Source organism: Trachymyrmex septentrionalis, unplaced genomic scaffold (assembly GCF_001594115.1).
Source record: "Trachymyrmex septentrionalis isolate Tsep2-gDNA-1 unplaced genomic scaffold, Tsep1.0 scaffold83, whole genome shotgun sequence".
In the NCBI taxonomy this organism is placed as follows: Eukaryota; Metazoa; Arthropoda; class Insecta; order Hymenoptera; family Formicidae; genus Trachymyrmex; species Trachymyrmex septentrionalis.
The window spans coordinates 2281552-2302000 of record NW_017306018.1 but is presented as its reverse complement, the minus strand read 5'-3'; the positions used below and the strand labels follow the sequence as shown (position 1 = coordinate 2302000).

Here is a 20449-nt window from a genome sequence, read left to right as displayed (position 1 = left end):
CAAGTGCGTCCAAATCTCGATATAAAGATACAAAATATGAATAACCGATTTGTTTTTTAATTCAATCCTTTTTAGTTACAACATGAATTCGTTAAATAATATCAAGAACCAGTCATTGTTCGGTCGCGCAATAATTGCGCGCGAAACGCAAAGCGGCAGTCAACTAGATTGTCTTTACGTAAATCGGTCTGTCGAGACTCGCCGCTTCGGTCCATGAAATCACTGGTCGAACACTGGTGCACCTTCTCATCAGGTGCTCGTCTTCCTGTAATGAGCGCAGGTATACGGCACGATGATGAGCGGAGCAAATGAAGGAACGAGAAGAAGCGATTACCGAGGAAGAGTAGGCACGCAGGAAAAGAGATAGATAGATGGAGGGAGGGAGGGAGGAGCCAGGAAAGGAGGATATACGTGCGTACAACGCTCGTATGCGTGCGTAATTCGTGCGCGAGCACGTTCTTTAATTGACTACGGAGATATGCACCCTATCCATAATGCATCCGGGGCTTCTAAGCGACCCTAATCGCAGCGAAGAATGCCAAGGTGAAACCTCCAGCTGCTCTCGAGCAGCCTTCGCGCGTGACTGTTCGTTCGCGCTGGCTTGGGAACTGTATCGCGTTCCCCCCGATGATAGCGGCGCAAAGAGTACTCGCAACTGATGCATAATGCGTTTTTGCGCGCGGGTTGCTGTACGCCCGATATCGAGAGTCGCATCCGAGAATCACTCACGCGAGACGATCGCTCGCCCTTTGCTCTTCTTTCCTCCCTTTTTTCTTTCCGTTCTTTCTATCATTCTCGCGAGCCACTCCCAAGAGGATGATGCGATTTCTGCCTGGCAGCGAGAGCTGGTGGCAAAGGAAAATAATCCTGAGTGAAATGATGGATTTTTTTATTGCGAAAAATACACACTTTTTTGGTTTAATATTATAAATAAATGAATATCAAACGATGATAAAAATAAAACGCGAAATGTTCGTTATTAAAAAAGAATTATGCTTGAAGATATTATTATAAACGTACTTTTGGGATTACGTTTCCAGTGAGCTCACACATTCGTAGGTAGGTCGGCACCGACGAATTATTCTCGCGGATCCCTTTCCTCCCCATTTCGTTTCTCAAGCTGATCACGGTCTTTTAGGTTGACCGACTTCCGGCGAGGCTTCATCTTCTTCCAATTGAAAGGCCCGCGGGAAGATTTTTGTGGTAACTCGTTCTCTCTCTTTTTCTCCTTTTGACAGCAAAGAGCCGATGTCCCACACTGTCATATGAAACTTCAACTTTGTTGGCTGACGTCGGAAGTATCTCATCCTCCTCCTCCTCCTCCTCCTGCTTTTTGTACCGGCCAAATATTCCGAAGCAATCGTGAGAAATCGATTCTTTTTGTCATGTTTCCGGTCTGCCACTTTATTTTGCAATAAACTCTGCCAGACTCTTCTCCGTGTGCAACATATCGATTATATGTTTCTACAATCACGTTTGAGTAAAGGAATTATTTTATGAAATCGATCTTAACAATGTGTACACATACTCGTATAATATTACTTCATTATTTTATTTTATCGGACCAGACGTAAAGGTGTGCAAATGATGTGCGAAATAAAAAGATCGATGTGAGCGTAAAAGAAAAGAAGCGAAGAATTACGTGCGGTGTGTTTACATGAATAATTTCTACGTGCGGATGAAAAAAATTAGGAAACATGTATTGATGCACTGTTATCGGATTTATATAACGAGAGGGAAGTTTCATGCGCATTAATACATTGCAATTTGCGAGAGTTATGACTAAATCGTTCGAGAATGCAACAAAAGTGAGGTCCGATTTCCCGAGCTCGATACTGCTTGGATAATCATCGGGCTCGATCGGCGCGATCGGTTCGTGGAAGCGCAAACCGTCGTAATACCTGTGCTTTGTCCCGCGGAAGCTCTTAATTCTGGATCCCGTCAGAGGCGATCGGTAATTACAAGGAGAGAGAGAGAAGGAACCGAGAGGAGGTGGAGATGGGGAAAAAAATTGTGTAAAGAGGGAATCAGGCATCTGCCAACGGTTGCCTCGTATTAACGTTGATGGCCCAACGGGAGGAGCACCGGCAAGAGAGAGCACCATGGGCGCCCCGGATAATTTTTATTCTACCGCCTGAAGGTTTTCGCATTACGTATTTGATCATGCAGTGTGTAATATTCCGCAATATATAAAAAATATGATTTGCTCTTAATTAATGTGAACAGATGAGTTTACGAGAGGCAGAGAAATTTCGTTCATTACGTACATGGCAGTAAATCGCTCTTTAAATTAGTCCTATAACTTGTGCCTGCCTTGCTTTCTTAATTATACAGCCATTTCAGTCTATTTTTATTTACTAGCAGAAATGTAAATCTTATACCCTTGAATCATATTTTCGATGCAAAATAAAAGCTACATGTATGATTATATATTCTACGCGTAAAGTAAAAAAAAGAGTATATGAAGTATCGATCGGTGACTCGAAAACTTAAGGCTGTTATTCACAATAAAGAAATGTGTAATAAAAGAAAAGTGTTATTAGAAAAATTCATTTTTCATCACGGAGGTAATTATGACGAAAGGTGACAAATAGGCCCCTTTCGGTGGACGCCCATGAGGACGGTGTTTCTTTGTGCCATATGGCGTATAAAGCCCGACCGATTCTAGTTGATGAGAACGAAACTGAGTGAAGGATGCTGGCAAGATCGGGGAAGGTCACTTTTTGCAAGCTCACCGACCTCGAAAAACGCGGCGAAACGACGGGCGAAGTGGGACGGCTTCTGGACCACCGGATGCGGATCGTGGTGATTCCCTTGATACACGAGACAGTGGATTTTTATCGCCTCAAAAAAATTCTTGATGGCCGGATAGTATTTTGCGATACAGTTCAGTGAGCCTTCAAATTGTGGAATATCGTCGACAAAAGAGCGACGTGAGAAAAGAATGTGATCTTCGACTCGGAAATATCCCTTGTTTTTTGTTCCTTGGCATTTCAGTAATATTTAATGGCGAATATATCAATTGGCAAATTTTGCTGCATCCAAATTTTAAATTTCGCGCAACAGGATTTCTTTCGCGCAGATTGGCTTCTCTCGGTCATTGATCAGAACGAAAAAAAAAAACAAAAGATCCATCCTTTCCTACGCCACTAGTTCTCACCTCGTAGACCATCTTCAGAAAGCGTAGAACCGCGCGCCATGCCTCGCTGCCGTTAATTTCCCGTAATAGTTACTCAATAAACGAGAGCGCGCGGATCTCCCGCGGTTCCCTAATTACACACCGTAGCCGTCCTTAATTAAGCTCTTTTTCATTGCTAGTACCGTTCATTAAATTCAAGTGTTTCTTGAATATAAACCGAATGAAGGAATGTTCATTAAAAAATGTTCATTAAAAAATGGTGAAAGGAGGAACGAATGCAAAGGCATATAACTATCAAGTATCCTGTAAAAATTAATTATGAATAATGTAATATAATTGTATATAATGTAATAAAATTGCAAAGTTAATGTTAACGCTGATTCAAAAATAATCGAAAATAAATTGGCTGTTTACTAATCCGTTCTAAAGAGTTCCTTTTCCTCGTTTTGCGCGTTTTTTTTTTTTTTTTATCTGGAAGAAGTTCATTCGTAAGGCAGACTGATTTCAATATTTGTAAATTATGCGCGCGTTGCTACGGTTGTAAATCTCGATTTTACGGTATCGCATAATTATGAAATGAAGTAGGTACTACTGCACACACTCTTTCGCCTTTTTTTTTTTTACAGTAAGAAATATTTCTTGCTGGCCGGAAGCGAGAGCCGTTTGATCTTTCGCGCATGTCGCGGGGATGATGAAACAAATCGTCATGCATCAAGCGTACTAACATAATGACTTGGCAAAAAGGGATATTCGTAGAGGATTAATCAACTTTTTCCAATGGATCTATTACTGTCGCTTTTTCTGGTTCCCTATAATATATGTTGATACATCCTATAATTTCTAATATTCCTACTACGATTCCGTTTTGATCGATCTACTTTAAAAGCAATTCGTATTTCGAAAAAATTATAACATTCGAAGTTTGTGAAAGCGTATTGTGTAAAAAAATATCTCGTAGGTGGGAAAATCGGTTCTCCAAGCCTTTAAAATCTGTAGAAATACTGTGCAAGTAAATAACCCGCATAACAGCGAATATGTTAATTACAAAGCCAGACTGATTTATCCGACACACTCTATCTTTACAGTTTCCTGTGTGTACCCCTTAAAAACTTGCGAGACTATAAACTGTAAGCTCATTGAAATCAAGAAATGCTGCAGAGAATTAAATTCAGCCAATAAATAAGAAATGAAAATTTTAGCGAGAGAGTAACCGAAGCTCCGCGCTCGCGTCGTGAATACGCGGTTCTTCATCTTTGTCATCTCTTCCGCTCTCGGGATTCTCGACAGACGACAGGAAATGAGACTCGACCGAAGAAAAAGGCCAGCCGGGACGAATCGGCGCGAATTAAACGGCGCGCGATCGCACGAACCACTTTCAGAAATCCCGGCGCGTTATCGTACCTCTCTCGGTCAGCGTTGATCGTCAAAAGAATGAAAATAAATCTCGGAGGGCGATTACGAAGGAACACGTGATCGCGATGGAACAAGATGCTGGGAGCTTGCTGATAGCTCGCTTCCGCTTTCCAAAGATCTCGCGCGAGTGGGCGAGAAGCGAAGCCGGCCTGCAAGCAGAAGCGAAAGCTCGCTCGCGGCGTGTTGGAGACCTTATCCTCCCTCGGCAAGCACACACCGTCGCTCTTTTTTCCACAGCGAATGTAGCCTTTGCGGCACACTCGATCTGATGACTGGATAAGATGATGGACTACTAGCTTTCGCTGGAAACCCGCGTAAAATGCGGCTCTTCTGAATTCGCAATCGTTCTGTCTACATCGCGCTCTTGGCGGTGCAATTTGCGCATTGTGTCAGCTTCCGCAACGCAAATTACCTTGGATTAAGGCGGTAGGAAATGTCACCGTCGGTTCTTAACGGTACACCCGTAACTATAGACTTGTGAAGAAGACTTATTACTTTAGCTTACATGCTAAAAAGAGATTTACCTTACACAGTTTTCTCTCTTAATCACACACATTTATCTATATTTTATTGGCTAACTGGAATCCACTTTCAATACATTTCTTTTATTTAAACCTACGCCTGCAAATGTTTCTTATCCTACGTATCAGAATCCTTTTAATTCTCCTCCTCCTTTTTTACGCTAATTTATACTAATATCATAATTTCTATGTAAATATCTAAATCTTTTTCTTATAATCTCGTATACCTTTTCTAATAATACATTCGTCATTATTTTACATCTGAATCCTTACTCATCCTTCTTTTTCTCTCTTCAATTCCTTAGCTATCTCTTTCCATAATTTTCTTAGAATATTACCTTTCATAATATCTATATCTTCATTCCATAACTTATTCCCTTATTACCTCCCTATTCATATTTAAATCCATAATTTCTCTTATCCTCTGACATTCATTGACATAACGCTTCATGCAATCTATCTCTTGTGCGAAAGAATTATTCAATGAGATACATAGCTACGATCTGTGAAAGAGAGCAATTAAGAAGACCCCCATAAGTTCTCCTATCTTCGAATAAATTTTATGTAAAAAGATCCGTAATGATATAACATTATAATAATCTTTATTTATAATACTGATTTTTCTGGCGATCGTTTATATATTTTTTGAAATGCAAAACAAGTTTCGCGAGACTATTACATTTATATACGAGGTAATTTTTTCCGAGGAAAGCACGATCACCCTCTCTTCGCCTTTCTTTCTCCTCCTTGAAGTCGCGCAAAGGTCCTTAAACCCGGTGACGCTCCCGCCTGCGTTCCTTCGTGAGGAAGGAAAGTGAGATACCTAAGCGAGGTTACGTTTCCCATGGTTTGATAAATAGAGGACGCGGAACGAGAAAGGCGAGGCACCTCCTTCGCCACCGCCACCGTCGTCGTCGTCACCGGAAACGCTCGTTTTCCAGCGGAGATAGCGAATATCTGCTCCGCGCCGTGTGCGAGCTTGTACAATAGGTAGAACATGAATATACCGTTCGTTCTTTCTCGGACTTACGTATGTCTTTAAATAAGAGCGTCGAGATAGCGTGACGAAGGTGTTAGTGCCCGGCAAAGCGATCCGCGTGTGGTTTTAAGCAGATAATAGCGCCGTTACTTTCTTACACTGTTTGCGCATTTACGCTCGAAAGGACGACAGAAAGGAAGAGAGAGAGAGAGAGAGAGAAGGGGGGGGGAGAGGGAGAGAGTGAGAGAGGAGAGGCGTGCACCTCTCGTGAGAATTTTACCTCGCCGTAATTTGCTGGTTGCCATTCCGCGGTCCATGATCTGGTACCGGTCTTTAATCACATGTCGCACGCACTCGTTTCTCATGCCGCATACATTTCGGCATGTAAGGTGGTTCAGTTTCGAACATGATACAGTTCTGAACGAAATAAGGTTTGATTCCAATTTACCACCATTCAAGTTAGGTTTTTCTTGTTTGGTTATATATATATATATATATATACTTTTAGCAGTTCCTCCCCCGCACACAATGAGATCAAGACGAAGAAGCTCTAAATTGGATTCGAATCTATTTCGTTTAGAGCTGTACCATGTTCGAAATTTCTATCGCCTTACCCTATTCGGGTTTCGCGATAAAAAGACACTTGATTCGATTATTAACAAGGAAAACCACTATAGTAGTGCTGAAACGGTGTATCAGGCAAGGAATGTGACGAAATAACAAATCTTATTCAAGGAAACTTTCTTTAAGAAAGATTTAGAAAATAGATCCTCGCCCTCTGAAGAGTAAATATTATAATATTTTGCAGACCAGGAGAGTCAGTATCATTATTGTAGGAAACATTCGTAAACGTAAGACGCAGGTTATTAACAACAAATCTAACTGTCACTATTATGCCGAGTGATGTGAACAGGAGAGCGTAAAATGCGATTGAAATATATGTCGCTCTCTTGTTGAATTGCAATTGAAGTGACAGACGAACGAGGCCGCCGTCTGCGGTGCATCCATCTGTCATTCATCGACAAGGCGGGCGCGATGAGTAAGGAATAATTTATTTCGACCACGGTGCATCTCTCCAGCTGCGTACGGAGGAGCCCATTATCGCGTTCAAGGGTCTCGTTTATGTATCGCAGAAGGTAGCAGCATCTGCGTTGCCGTTCTGGTCACGCAAGGCGAGGCCGACGCGACAACCTCGCGTCGACCTAACAGCATGGGATGAATTCTGACGCGAGCGTAGAAGGCGAGATTTATAATTCACGTTGACCGACCACGCGTCAGCTCAGCACTTATCGATGTGAAATTCCCGAGTTTGTCCACCGAGGTTCGATCCCTTCTCGGAGAGAAGAAAGACTGTAATGAAATATTTTTAACAATTTAGAAGAGATCGCCATTGCACTGAAAATAAAAGTGCATTGGATATTATTATAATTTTTTGAGAAGTCATCAGATCTGCAACAATTCTATATAATTATAGCAAGAAACACATAAGAAATAAAATGTTGTATAACTATCAGTTATTGTAAAACAAAATTGAGATTATGCGGAGAAAGATATTTTTCGATCAATTCGAAGAGGGTCATTGATATGAGCATTTTTTGCGTTCATGCTAATATTAACACACAGTGCTTGTTATTATTACCGTAATTTATTGGATTCCGATTAAGAGCTTCCGATCGGCGGTTCCTTGGTCTCTTTCCCTCTCTCTCGCTCACACTTACTTTCAATTTATTTTTGCTTGTAACGCGGTTTTACGTTCGAGTTCCTCTCCATCAGCCCAGTATCGGTTTACTCGGGCGACTCTCCTTGTAAACAGGCATGCAACACCGACTCGAGATTCTTTTCTATATGCTCGGCTGCAAGCACGCGAATCGTACAGAGTGTTGCAAAAGCATTAACTCGCAGACCGAACGTTTGGCGAGGATAAAACGAAGATTTTAAGCTTTTAAAAAATATCTTTAGAAATATAACCAAAATAGAACAATTAAAATCTTTTCTGTCCTTTTTCTGAACTTTTTTCTCAATATTATCTACAACTTTTATTCAAAATTAAATCTTTCCGATATATTAAGATTAAATAAAATCAAACTTTTTTTTTTACATTATGATTATGTGTACTCAAATTATATGGTACACGTTACTTAAATTGTAGTTCAAATGGAAATTGAATATAATTCTTGATAATCTCCACGAGACTAGGAATTAATTTCGGAACGCGCTGTACCTCCATGTGCATATGCATAACTCTTTATCTGTCAGAGTTCCGATATGGACTCGTCAGGTGACTAACACGGGAGTGACTAACCGGCTGGTAGATCTCTTTAGCATTTCTCCTGAATGATAACCGCAAAATGCGAGTAGAGCCCTTTCTCCCCTTCGCATTGACTTCAATTATTCATACCGTCTCCTCTCGTTCCACGCCCATATAATCGCGTTTCTTTACGAACTACTTGGGCGAATAAAAATATGCTTGAATTATGTATGCACGAATTACTCCGCCTCGTGCTGAGATCCCTCCGACTTCAAATGGCGTGCTCGAAAAACTAGTTTCAGCCGTTTTGCGCGATTTGGAGTTTTTTTTTTTTTTTTTTTTTTTTTTCTATAGTACGTCCATCATCCTGCTTTATCGAGAAACAACATCACGAGCGCAAAAATTATTATCGAAATTCGCAAAGTTTAACTTTGCGTGTAGGCATTGAGTTATATTAAACGTTTCCTTTAACTACAAAGTGGGCGCAGGAGATACCAACTTCACAGCTCTAGACTTCCAATTTTATCTTGTATCAGACACGAAATCTGCTAAGGTATTTCGAGAGAAGTTACTTGATTTATATCCTGATATGTCGCAAACTCCTCTCTTCAATGATGACAGATTCGAAGTAACCACTTTAGATACCGATCACAGCCGTATCCAGAAATCTCGCGAGCTTGATGGAATTAGACAGTGTCGTATTTCCGAAGACGCACACACGCAGTAACAAAATAATAGCGTCCGCGCATTTTGATAATAAATGCAGCTGACACGAATGACGTTCGTCATTTGATTCGATTATATTTTTTCAATTTTTTTATTTTTATATTTTGACATATCGTAACGAACAACTTAAAAAAAGTATTTAAAAGAGTATCAAGGATTGATTAGAAGAATTTAGAACCGATTAGCATTCAGGACCGATTAACGATTAGAGCCGATCTTTTATTGGTTGGTTGTGCCACCGTATCGCAATGCAACACTTTATTTTCTAATTCTTCATGCTCGGGAGTATTTTCCCGTAAGGGCCTCGTACTGACGTCGGTGATCAGTAACTGTACCTGGTGATTCACGTACTTTCTTAAGTAAACGAGGCGTGCAGGGCCCACCATTAACGGGTCGCGAATCACAGTAGTGATCTCGCTGCTACGGTATGTACATACATTGCGCTTATCCCGTGCATCTTGGTGTAGCACGAAGAGTCTCAGGTGACCAACCAACGTGAGACTCGACGTGCTACCTCGTAGATTTCGCACTCGCACATTCTTACAGCCGAGATAACCGCGACGCTGATGTCATCCGGCTGCACAGATGCGAGATTTATCATCTCGACGCCGGCTCTCGGCTTCTTCCTCCCTTGATAGCTCGCCGATAGGAAATCTCGCAGACATAATAAAACCTGTCGCGCGCATGTTTGCATGACAATCTGGGAATACGCGCTTACGTTACTAAACAAACGCGACGTTAATCAGACCAATTTTTCACTATACGTTTTATTATGTCAGCACTGATTACCATATTTGATAAGTAACGATGAATCGTGCTCGTGCAACATCGTTTAATACGGATCTGCGTCTCGCAATTGCATCCTTGCGGAAAATTATTTCAAATTTATTATATATACGGAAATTCAAACTACAACTCGCAAGATAAGAAAACTGCATTGAGAAAAATTGAACATGGACAGAGCAAATTATGATCGTGGTCGATCTGGTTACTAGAATTCTGGCTATCTCAACTAATATTATAATAGATTCCAACCAGAAAATTCTTGTCTACTTTCAATCAGAATTTCAATTAATGCGATCAGACTCTCTTTTTCAAGTGGTGCCTCCTTGAAAGTGATCCTTGATAATTTTCTCTTTCCATCGTGTGTATATACGCAATATAAAACGCATTTGCAGCGCTGTTAAATATTTACCGACGGATTTAATTGAAATGATAATCAAGTTCAAACGATATGAAACGCGAAAGGCGAGGACCGTTAAATCAATCATGATCCGATTTCCAAAGGCACAAAGATGAACACGTCTCTCAGCGTGGGTCAGTTCGAGCGAGAGATTACGCTTAGAATTCCTCGTGTTCCAGCCAGCGGCTGCGAGAGAGGCTCTCGCGTTCTCGAAATACAGCTGATCGACGAGCGGTTGTTGGCAAGACAAACAGAGACAGGTATGTGGGAGGAGGCTTTGGGTGTGAGAGTCAGGACAGGAAGAAGACGAAGATGTAGAAGAAGAGGAAGGAGAGAAAGAAGAGAAGAAGGCGTACGTACGCCCAGCCTCTTTCGTTCGCTCGTCCCTACTCGTCGCGCGCGTTTCTCGTTCCTCCGTGCATTATGTACGGACCGAACTCGGTGGTCTCGGGTTCCTGAGAACCACGAGAGAACCTCATAACTCTGGGACCCCGTGCCGCACCGCGTGCCACACCTTTCGCACGGCTTTGAAGTCCCCAGTCGGCGCGAGTGCCAGCCTAGCCCGAACGTGCCCTTCTCGTCCCCCTGGCCACGATTATGCAGCGGAACCGGCGGCGCCCTGGGATTTATCGAAGCTGTGTGTCGCCGAAAGAGAGAGAGAGTTAGCTAAGCGGAACCCATCTTCTTTTACGTGTGTGCCTTTTTTCAATCGCGGATAATGGCATGAAACGTGGGAGTAAAACGCGACCTGGTCCCCGCATCGTTTTACTATAATCTTCTTTCCAACGCTGTGCAAATACAAGCTGTGTTCTACTATAATGGAAGCATATAGTACTTAATGATAGCGCAGAATAGAAATCTTACTATTTTGCGTTTTCTTATAATGAAAAAAATATCCCTTATTTCGCAAACTTACAAACTGTTTCATTATAATATATCTGAAAGAAATATTTATAAATTATTTTGAAATAATGCAAAACGTGAATGTACGCTAGTTTACAATTTATAATGTTATTATTTATTAAGTTATAATTCGTAATATCATGCTATCATAGAGAGAGAGAACAATTTATTTTTTATGAAATTTATTTTAAAATTTCTAATACCTATAAAAATTATAATTAAATTAATCAAGTTAAGACAAGTTCTATTTTGTGTTATATTTTAGCTTAATTTTTCATTCTATTTACGTAAAGGGACACAGAAGTTTTGATATAATCACATTTCTAAGTAAATTCGACGTAACACAGTTTCATACAACTTTCCTTTATATGACTTACAATTAGCGTATCATCGCCGTGAGCCTTTCGATCATTACGCCTTTGAAATGATAGACTCTAGCTGCGATAAATCATCGCGAAATTGTGAGAGCAACGACACGGATATATACATATGCACACCTCGCATTTCGAGTCATTATTAAACAATTTTAGCCGCAACGGTGCAGCGGTGCGCACTCGATATACCGGGCCACACCTTTCGCACGGTTTTGAAGTCTGACCTCCCTATCTAATGGAAAGTGCAAGCGATTCTCCGGCAGATCTTACGAGCAATTTGAAGACCGTTCTCTCTTTCTATGCCAAGCCGAGTCGAGAGTTCGAGACGCGAATCTCGTGATAGGATCGAGCTTGGACGTCGATTGAAACGCCGTGAAAATGGTACTACCGATTCGCGCGCGAAAGGTGAGATTCAACGATCATCGATATTTCATAATCCAGCCTCGTCGATTTCTGTTATGCGAGAGGTTTAAGGTCGCCCGATCGTCAATTTACCGTTCAATACATGATGAATGATCGTGAAATCGCCGTTTTTGCTCCGACGATCGGAATTGATTCAGCAATACGGGAAAAAAATCGATAATTTCCCAGCGTAAACCTTTTAATCTTCTGGTCGTTGATTTTCAATCCTTGAACGTGAACACGTCATGAGTGAATTTATGACTCGCGACATCGATTTAAACAAATTGTTGCTGTGTAAAGAAACCTTGGCGTAATTATATTCTTTTGTATTCTTACACGAATATAATAACTTAGTAGCTTGTAGTCGTTACTTGTTGCTAATAGGATAATAAAACTTTTTAATAATACAGGTGGATACGATCGGAGTGAATTTCTGATTATTTGAAGGGAATGTAGTTAGAAAAGAAAGTCTCGTCTTGCAAATGTTTGGTTCGAGAATCGCTAATAAAGGTGGAGATAAAACGGAGGGACAAGCCCTTCTTTAAAATAATGTACGGTTGCGTCCCCATCTTTTCTAGACGCAAGCCTCTAATTTCCACCATGATCATTCGGCATATCGAGCCTCTTGCTCTCATTAAGAATTCACCAGGAGGTACGGATTAAGGACTCTCTTGAACACGAACACCTGGTATCAATTCGCGAAATGGAACTTAAATCGCCCAGCAAAGGAACGAGTAGCGCCGAAGGAAAGATTGAAGAAAATCTCGAGTAATCACGACGAAGATGAACGGAAAAAGGAAATGGAACGAGAAAGTGAGTTATACCTACTCCATTTTGTAATTGAACGGGTCTTATATTATAATTGAAGTAGTTTTTGTTGTCAGTTTTACAAATTGATGAACTTTTGCTACGTCTCACCAGAAAGAAATTACAGTTTGAATCAATTAAAATATTCGAAATAAATAATATATCACACGTTTATTTAATGTAAAAAATACAAATTTTATTATTAATTTAGCTTTTAAACATAAATATATATATATATATATGAACGACAAAATCACGTTACATAAACTTTATCTTATCGAAGAGAAGAAGTGATAATGACGAGTTAATACTTAGAATGTCTATTATATCTATAATAATCGAAATAAAATATTATAATCTTTTCTGGACAAGAAAATCGAGAGCATTACATCCTAAATACGCATCGAAAAATCATAATCGACATCTAAATCAAAGGAGAAATCCATCTTTTTGCGGAGAACTATATATAATTTAATTTTACCTCACATCTCAATTGAAACCTTTCTAAGAGAATTGCAGCGATTTCTAACGTTTAATTAATTATTGATGCTGTACAATGTATCATTATGAAAGAAATGACTTATCATTACTCGAGATTATGCCAATATCCACATGGTAGCTCTTTCCTGGCCCTTCTGAAAAAGGAAGTGTTTCAAAGTATATCTCTCACGGATGTCATGAAATGATAGACGATGCGTGATGCACGTTCGTTAATTATAATGCGACGTGGTTTTTAGATAAGATTGGAGATTCATAAAGAGAGCAATGGGATATCGATTGCCCACTGTCCATCGGTAATCTCAACGTATTGAGGCTGCTGCACGCGAACACCTGGTACCGTCGAGAAGTACGTAAGATAGAGAACTGACTTGGTGATTTTAAGAGGAGAGAGAGAGAGAGAGAGAGAGAGAGAGAGAGAGAGAGAGAGAGAGAATAAAGTTGCAGAACGGTGTGGAGGGAATGAAGGTCACGTAAGAGGGGCAGTTGATCGTCCTTTATGTAGATGAAGGGAAGCGATAAGGTGGAGCGCGGACGCATACACGCGAGAAAGAATGAGAGAAACGCCTCCTACCGGAACCAAAAAGTCTTTCGAGTAATTGCAACGCGTCGTTGGTCGACCGGGCGGTTGCGCACGAGGAATGCAACCCTGAGGAACGAAGCTGCGCGTCGCCCGGAGGATACGTCTCTCGAACATGCGAAGACATTGAATGCGATCGAGATTACGCGCACCGATTTTCTCACCCTTCCTTCCCCCTTACTCTCCCGACTGTCATATTGATGGCGCCCATTAGAGGCGGAAATTACGCTTTCAAGATAAATTAATGTTATATGCAAGCGTTACTGCGCTGGCTCTGGGTGTGTGTGTGTGTGTGTGTGTGTGTGTGTGTGTATCTCGCTCGGACAGAGTTCCACGATATGGAAGAAATTCTATTGAGCAAGTTCCTTGCCGAGAGTATTGTATTTTACTTGCAGTCATTTTTATTTCCAACGTTGCTTTTCTTGTAAATCTCTGACCGATACAATACTGCTAAAATATATAATGCGTCGATTAAGGCAAACAATGAAATCTGTCCATCCATCTTTTGAAGGATAATATTTTTGAAAAAGAAAATTTATTTCAGCGAACCTCCTTTCGTTAGGAATATGACGAGAGCCGTAAAAGGATCGAGACGAATGTTCAATTGCCGCTTAATCGTCGCAAGTGTGCATTAATCGCGCAGATCCTCGGGAAGTAACAAGTGTGTACAAAGATACACGCGGCGCTACAGACGCTGCTGGGAAGGGTTTGTGAGAAAAACTTGATCCCGCTTCCGTCATTTGTAGCCCTTAATAATGAAAGGGACGTAAGCGCGGCCACCTTTTCTTATTCGATACACCATTTATTTCTTTTTCCGCATCCGAGGCTTTCGTGCGGTTGCGCCGGCTTTAATTATCTATCAGTCAATTAATAACATCCGGAATCTACGCGCTCGTCGAAAGATAATTAAAGAGCACGCCGCTCTTTCGATTCGTTTCACTACGACAATTTGAAATCAAGAAAGTTGCGGAATATATATTTTGCTTTGAATTATGCTGTTCGCCCCACGTCCATCAATTAATTAATGATTTAGTGTAAAAATGTCAAATACAAATTCTGTTGAAGCAACACCTCCTTGAAACTAAATAAGGAATACGGAGCTGTTTGTTATTTGTTTGCATCGTTGAAGCTCGCTCTACCTACGCACCGCCGACTAACGTTTAATCATTTAATCAACGGCTCTTTCTATTCTCCACCTACTTCACGTTCTGACAAACGTTGTCACTTTGATTACGCGTTTGCGACACGCTCCAATCGCTCTTTGCACGCGCGCAAATCTCCGCTTTATGCGTTACGCGATGCATTTCCTCGGGCGCGAAAATATTCTCGCCGACGCGATGTCGTTCAGCGCGAAGAAGTTAATTATAGTTCACAGGACAATAATAACCGGGATGGATACATTTTATTCATCATATGCGTGAGTCCTACGTTTCTTTTCGACAAGGTTTTCAAATCACCACCTATTACAATACTGTACCGGTCCGACGGAAGAACCGGAGGACGTTCGTGGTTCAGCGAATCATATAAAGGACGAGACGCGTATGGTCCTCGTTAATGGTTACTGGCGCGGACTGCCAGAGCTCTGATCGCGGTTTGGCCTCCATTATGTTGCGAATCATGCGTGAAGTAATTCACCTGGCGCTTTTTGCGCGAACGTTGGTTGTAACGAGAAAGACGGTAAAGAAAGAGAAGCCGCCGCAATCGATTGACCGCAACACGATTTGCTCGATCTTCCAAATATAACGCCGACTGTTTTTCAATCAGTTCCCCCGTAGTAGTTTCACAAGTGTGCTCTAGACACGTCGCGAGACATCGCAAAACATACTTTTGTGAATGAATGTTTTTGAGGCTGAGAGATCGTGAGAAGACGGGCTGTTCTGGAATTCAATTATTTCATGATGTAAAAAGATCAGGTGAAACAATTTCAAGGATGCCCGGTAATTTCAAGGCTGCCCAGTCAAATTCGTTCAGCTAATCAGAAATTTGTAAAAAAAAAAAACAACGTCTACATCATGAATTATTGTCATCTTCTTACATCGTGGATTATTTTATATTATTATATAATAAAATTTAAAATTTTTACATCAATATTAATCGCCCTAATATTATATAGATACGCCTTTTTGCTGCTTAAAAGCATTTTGTTGTTCGAACGAGATAGAGGAACTTTTAAATTGCTCGAATATTAAAAATGAAGTAGATAAATAAATTTCTAATCCTCATTTCATCCTACAATTAGATTGATTGGGAAGAAATGATAGAGAAATTACATTGGAATATAAATCTTGTGTCTTTGACGCATCTATCTTATTAAATGTAACTTATATATATCTTTTACATGTAGAGAGGAGAAAGTGATAGTAAGTATTATTCTTCGGATTCTTCGTTTCGGATTCTTCCGAATCCCACCTGTCATCGTTACACCTGTTTCTCGGAACCACTTATAATTAGTGGTAACGTTAATGACCTTTCACGGGCTGCTGAATGCATGACATGCGGGTGGCAGAGCACGAAGTTATTTGTTATGCGCGTCACAACTCTTTGCATTGTAAAACCGCATAGTTGCTAAATCTCTATCTTTCTCTCTCTTTCAATACATAAATCTAGATCGGAGAATAAATTTAACACGCGTTTAGCTATCCACGATTACAGTTTCGTGATACATTTAATATTTTCTAGAGATTTTTTTTATTTTATGTCTTGTGTACACATTTTGAGACAATTATTGAATGCTATTGTTTGTGTGTGTGTGTGTGTGTGTGTGTTATGCTTAAAGAACATTAATATTGCGATAATCAAAAATACGATTGTAAATGCGGCATTTAAATTTGCGTTTATCTCTCATCTGTTGATGTTGAAACGCGCATGACACAATCTAGTGTCAATTTGCCGCTAGAACGATTTGAAACAGTCGTGGCGTGTTGACTAGACCGCATACAGCTGTAGTCACGGACGATTAATTTTTTTATTTACTCCAGCGTTCGTACGAAACTCGTTATGAATTCGTATTTCCGGTTTGAAGGTCATCTATAATATAAAAATTAATTGAAGTATCCGTTATGCCGTCGATTAAGGTCGTTCCCATGCCCTCTCTTCATTCACGAGAATTTGTTACACTTCGCTCGCAGTTGATTGTCCATTCTCTTCACAATAATTTCCTTTAATAAATATGTGCCTTTGCAGATAATTCATCTACAACTTAAAGCATTGCATTGTAATAGTTTTTTATAATAATTTCGAAAGAATATTAAAAATTATAGCAAGTTATATAATTAAAACGATAGAATAATAAATCTGTTAGGATTTATTTTTAAAAATAAATAATAATAATATGTAAGAATATGTAGAATTAATAAATTAAAAAGACTTTCTCGCGCAAACGTATTGCTTCTTCCATAGAATCTTAATTGACGCAATCAGCTTTAATAGAGATTCATCCATTTCTTTTCAGACAGCACCGTAATCACGAGCGAGGTCCTTCAAGGTTACGACCCTCAGTTCATGGTGGGCTGTTACTTTCCTGCGGACTTCCAGGGCGAATTCGTGACGCAGGTGAGCGGAAAGGGTGTTGAAGGCATGGTGAACGCGCCCATTCAGTATTCTGCCATTAACATCACCTTCAACGCGATACCGGTGTGGGGCTATTGCCACAAGAGGGTCGGCGATAATGTACTGCTAATAGACAGGTCAGTTAACTCGACGAATCACGGACATTTCCTGCAACAAGGCAAATGTCAGTTCGACTTATTGTTAGCGAGCGATTAGAAAAGTGTTTCGTACGTAGTTCGAACGGTTCTTACACTACAGGAGTTATCGTTAAATCGTGGGAAGCGCGAACGTATTTAACCTTACAATGTTATCGCCGTGGAATGATACAGTATTGTTATCGATAAATTTTACGTACTCTTAATTAATGTAACGCAAGTTTTTCGTACATTTTCTGCATTTTTAGTGACAAAATGTTTAATTATAATCTAGATTTTGATAAACAAATCTTCACAAACAATAGTCTAATTATTAACTTAAAAGAAAAGAAAGAATAAGTACGCTATAAAAATTTAATCCTGACATAATATGGAGGATGTAATCTAATTGTGCGTTTATTTCCTCATAACTCTTAAATAAAATATATATCTAACACAAAATTGTTTAAACATTGAAATCACTTGTCACGCTCTCTGTTATAATACTGATTATCAGAGAATCCAAACTGATGCACAACGGAATTTTAAAACAGAATTTTTAAAAATTTATCCCCACATCTATCTTTTAGCAGATGGGACTTTAGATTGGATAATGACATTCAAAACATAGTTTGGCGCTCAATGATCTCACTCGTACAAATTTACGTATTGATAGGATTAAATTGAACTTTTTTTTTTAAATAAAAAGTTTAATTTTCTCATTTAACATAGAAGAAACAATTGGCGTGTTAATCTTAAAGAACAAACGTGTTAATCTAAAGAATAAATGTTTAAAATTTTAATTTAAGGTTTTAAGAAACAGAAATATTTAAATGGTGAATTCAATTTACAATCGATGATATTCTCTGAAATTATTTCATCGCATATAGCTCGCCTCTTATTTCCCCCATCTGTCTTTAGTAGATTTATTTCTTTTTCATCTGCACTGTACCACCGTTTTTATTTACGCTCTCATAACTTCGATTTCGCGCCTTATCGCACGCCCCCGTATAACTGAACTGTCAGTCGAGTGGCACGATGCGGTATATTTTTTCATCTTTATCAGTCTCGTGCGTTAAAATCTCCATGCTGAAGCGTTAAAGTCTTAAAGCCGCAAACGGTTGTTGCGAAAGTTTGCAGACGCATAAAAGTTTTGAAGCGCGGCGCCGTAAATATCGAAGTTTTGAGTTACCTGGCAAGGAGAAAGAATGGAGCTGGCCGGAACGTGCATTCCGTTTGGAGGGCGACGGCACCGAGGTAAGTCGAGATAGTCGACTCACAATTAGGAGTAACGGTGTATTCACAGAACGATGCACTGCAACTAGAATGCCGTCATATCTGCAGCGCTTGTCGCACATGTAAATGAAGTTAACGGGGCACAGTGTGAAACAGTGTTGAAAGAACATAGTACTAGTTGCTACGCGCGTGTCTAATTATGTAAAATCTCTCGTACAGAATCTTCTCGCATTCTTGTTAACACCTGCAGTGCTCTGGCATTGCATGCCAAGGAGTGTTTAATGCTAAGATTATATGTGAGATTTTTTAATTATGTATCTAATCGTATCTCCAGATCCACGTTAAAGTAATAATAATATGCGTATGTGTATATAAAACTGAATATCTTTTTGTTAATAAATAAGTGCACGGTGAATTCTTTCGGTTTTAATTAGGATTTTACAGTTAAGATTATTGAGATGTATATATAAATTATAAAAAAAAAAAAAAAACAATTAGCACGCAATAACAATATTTAATTTTTGCTAATGTTAGAAATTCAACAAGGAATATTTGGAGAGTGTGAGAAACATGCGCGACTTTGACTGTTTTTTTTTTATGCAAGTCTAGACGAGAGAATGTCGACGGATCGTGAGCGCGTAAGATGGGACGAGCTTTTCCTGCGAAAGAGGCAAAAATTCACCGACGAAGACGACCGAGGGATATTGTCGTCACGGGAAATGGAAAGGGTATAAAGGGGTTAAAGTTAAATTAGCCAACTGATGTCTCTCCGGGGATGCCGCGACGTCTACGATTCGTCTGGAACGAAAATAGCTGGCTCTCCAGACACAGACGCGAGCCCGGGCTAATTCCAGAAAGAGCTGTAAAACGAAAAGGAAATGGTGCGAAACGTGCATCCTTCTCGGTCCAAAACGATGTAATTTCGGCACCATACCCTTTTCGAGATCTTATTCCCATTGGGGAATTTCATCATGAAAGTTAAAGACTAAATTTAATCTAAAGCAAAACTACGAGAGGTGGTTTCTAGAAATTAATATTTCGTCAATTTTTGCGAAAATTGCAAAATAGTTGATAAGTTTTAGACTCAGTTTTTGATCAGGAATAACGTTATATATTGTTCGCGAGCGCCTTTTAAGATACACTCTGTATAGTAAATTTATCCATTTTATTCTATCATTTTAATTCATCACAAAATATCCTGTAAGGAATGACAATGGAATTTGGATTCGACGTCGATTCGATATCGATTCTTTTATCATTTCTCACCGGGTAACAGCTACTTCGTTTCTGCAATTTTTTCCTATTGTTATCCTGTATTTTGAAGAGACAAAATGGAAAAAATAGATGTGAATTAGATGAGAATCGTTTAACTATTAAAAAAATTTCATTTTGTACGATTCAATGCTGTGTCTCATAGAAAGCCTCGTTGCGAGCAATCGATAGCTCTCCGGTGCATCTGGATGTTCACGAAGCGATGTGGGTGTTGTCCGGCCAAGTATGCATAAATTGGCATACACGTGAGAGCCCACCCTCTTCTTCTTCTTCTCTAGACACGATCATATACTTCGCGATTCACGTTGAATCGTTAACAAGCTATCGCGTCATGAATATTCCGAGAAATCGTATCTCCAATTGTCTCGTTACTTCTCTCGCCGTTGCATTTACGATCCGGAAAATTATTATTTTTGATCCCGTTTCAAAGCGTCATTAACTTCACTGACATAAAAACATACAGATTCATAAAACGAGTGTAATAT

The 20449-nt window shown here is 39.8% G+C and overlaps 1 protein-coding gene across 1 annotated transcript in view; it reads left to right on the top strand.

Moving 5' to 3' along the window:
• LOC108754941 overlaps nt 1-20449 on the top strand; it is a 74247-nt gene that overhangs the window by 36734 nt on the left and 17064 nt on the right. The window contains exon 2 of the mRNA XM_018497616.1: nt 17225-17459. Coding sequence (XP_018353118.1) covers nt 17225-17459 — 235 coding nt within the window. The remainder of the gene's footprint in view (nt 1-17224; nt 17460-20449) is intronic.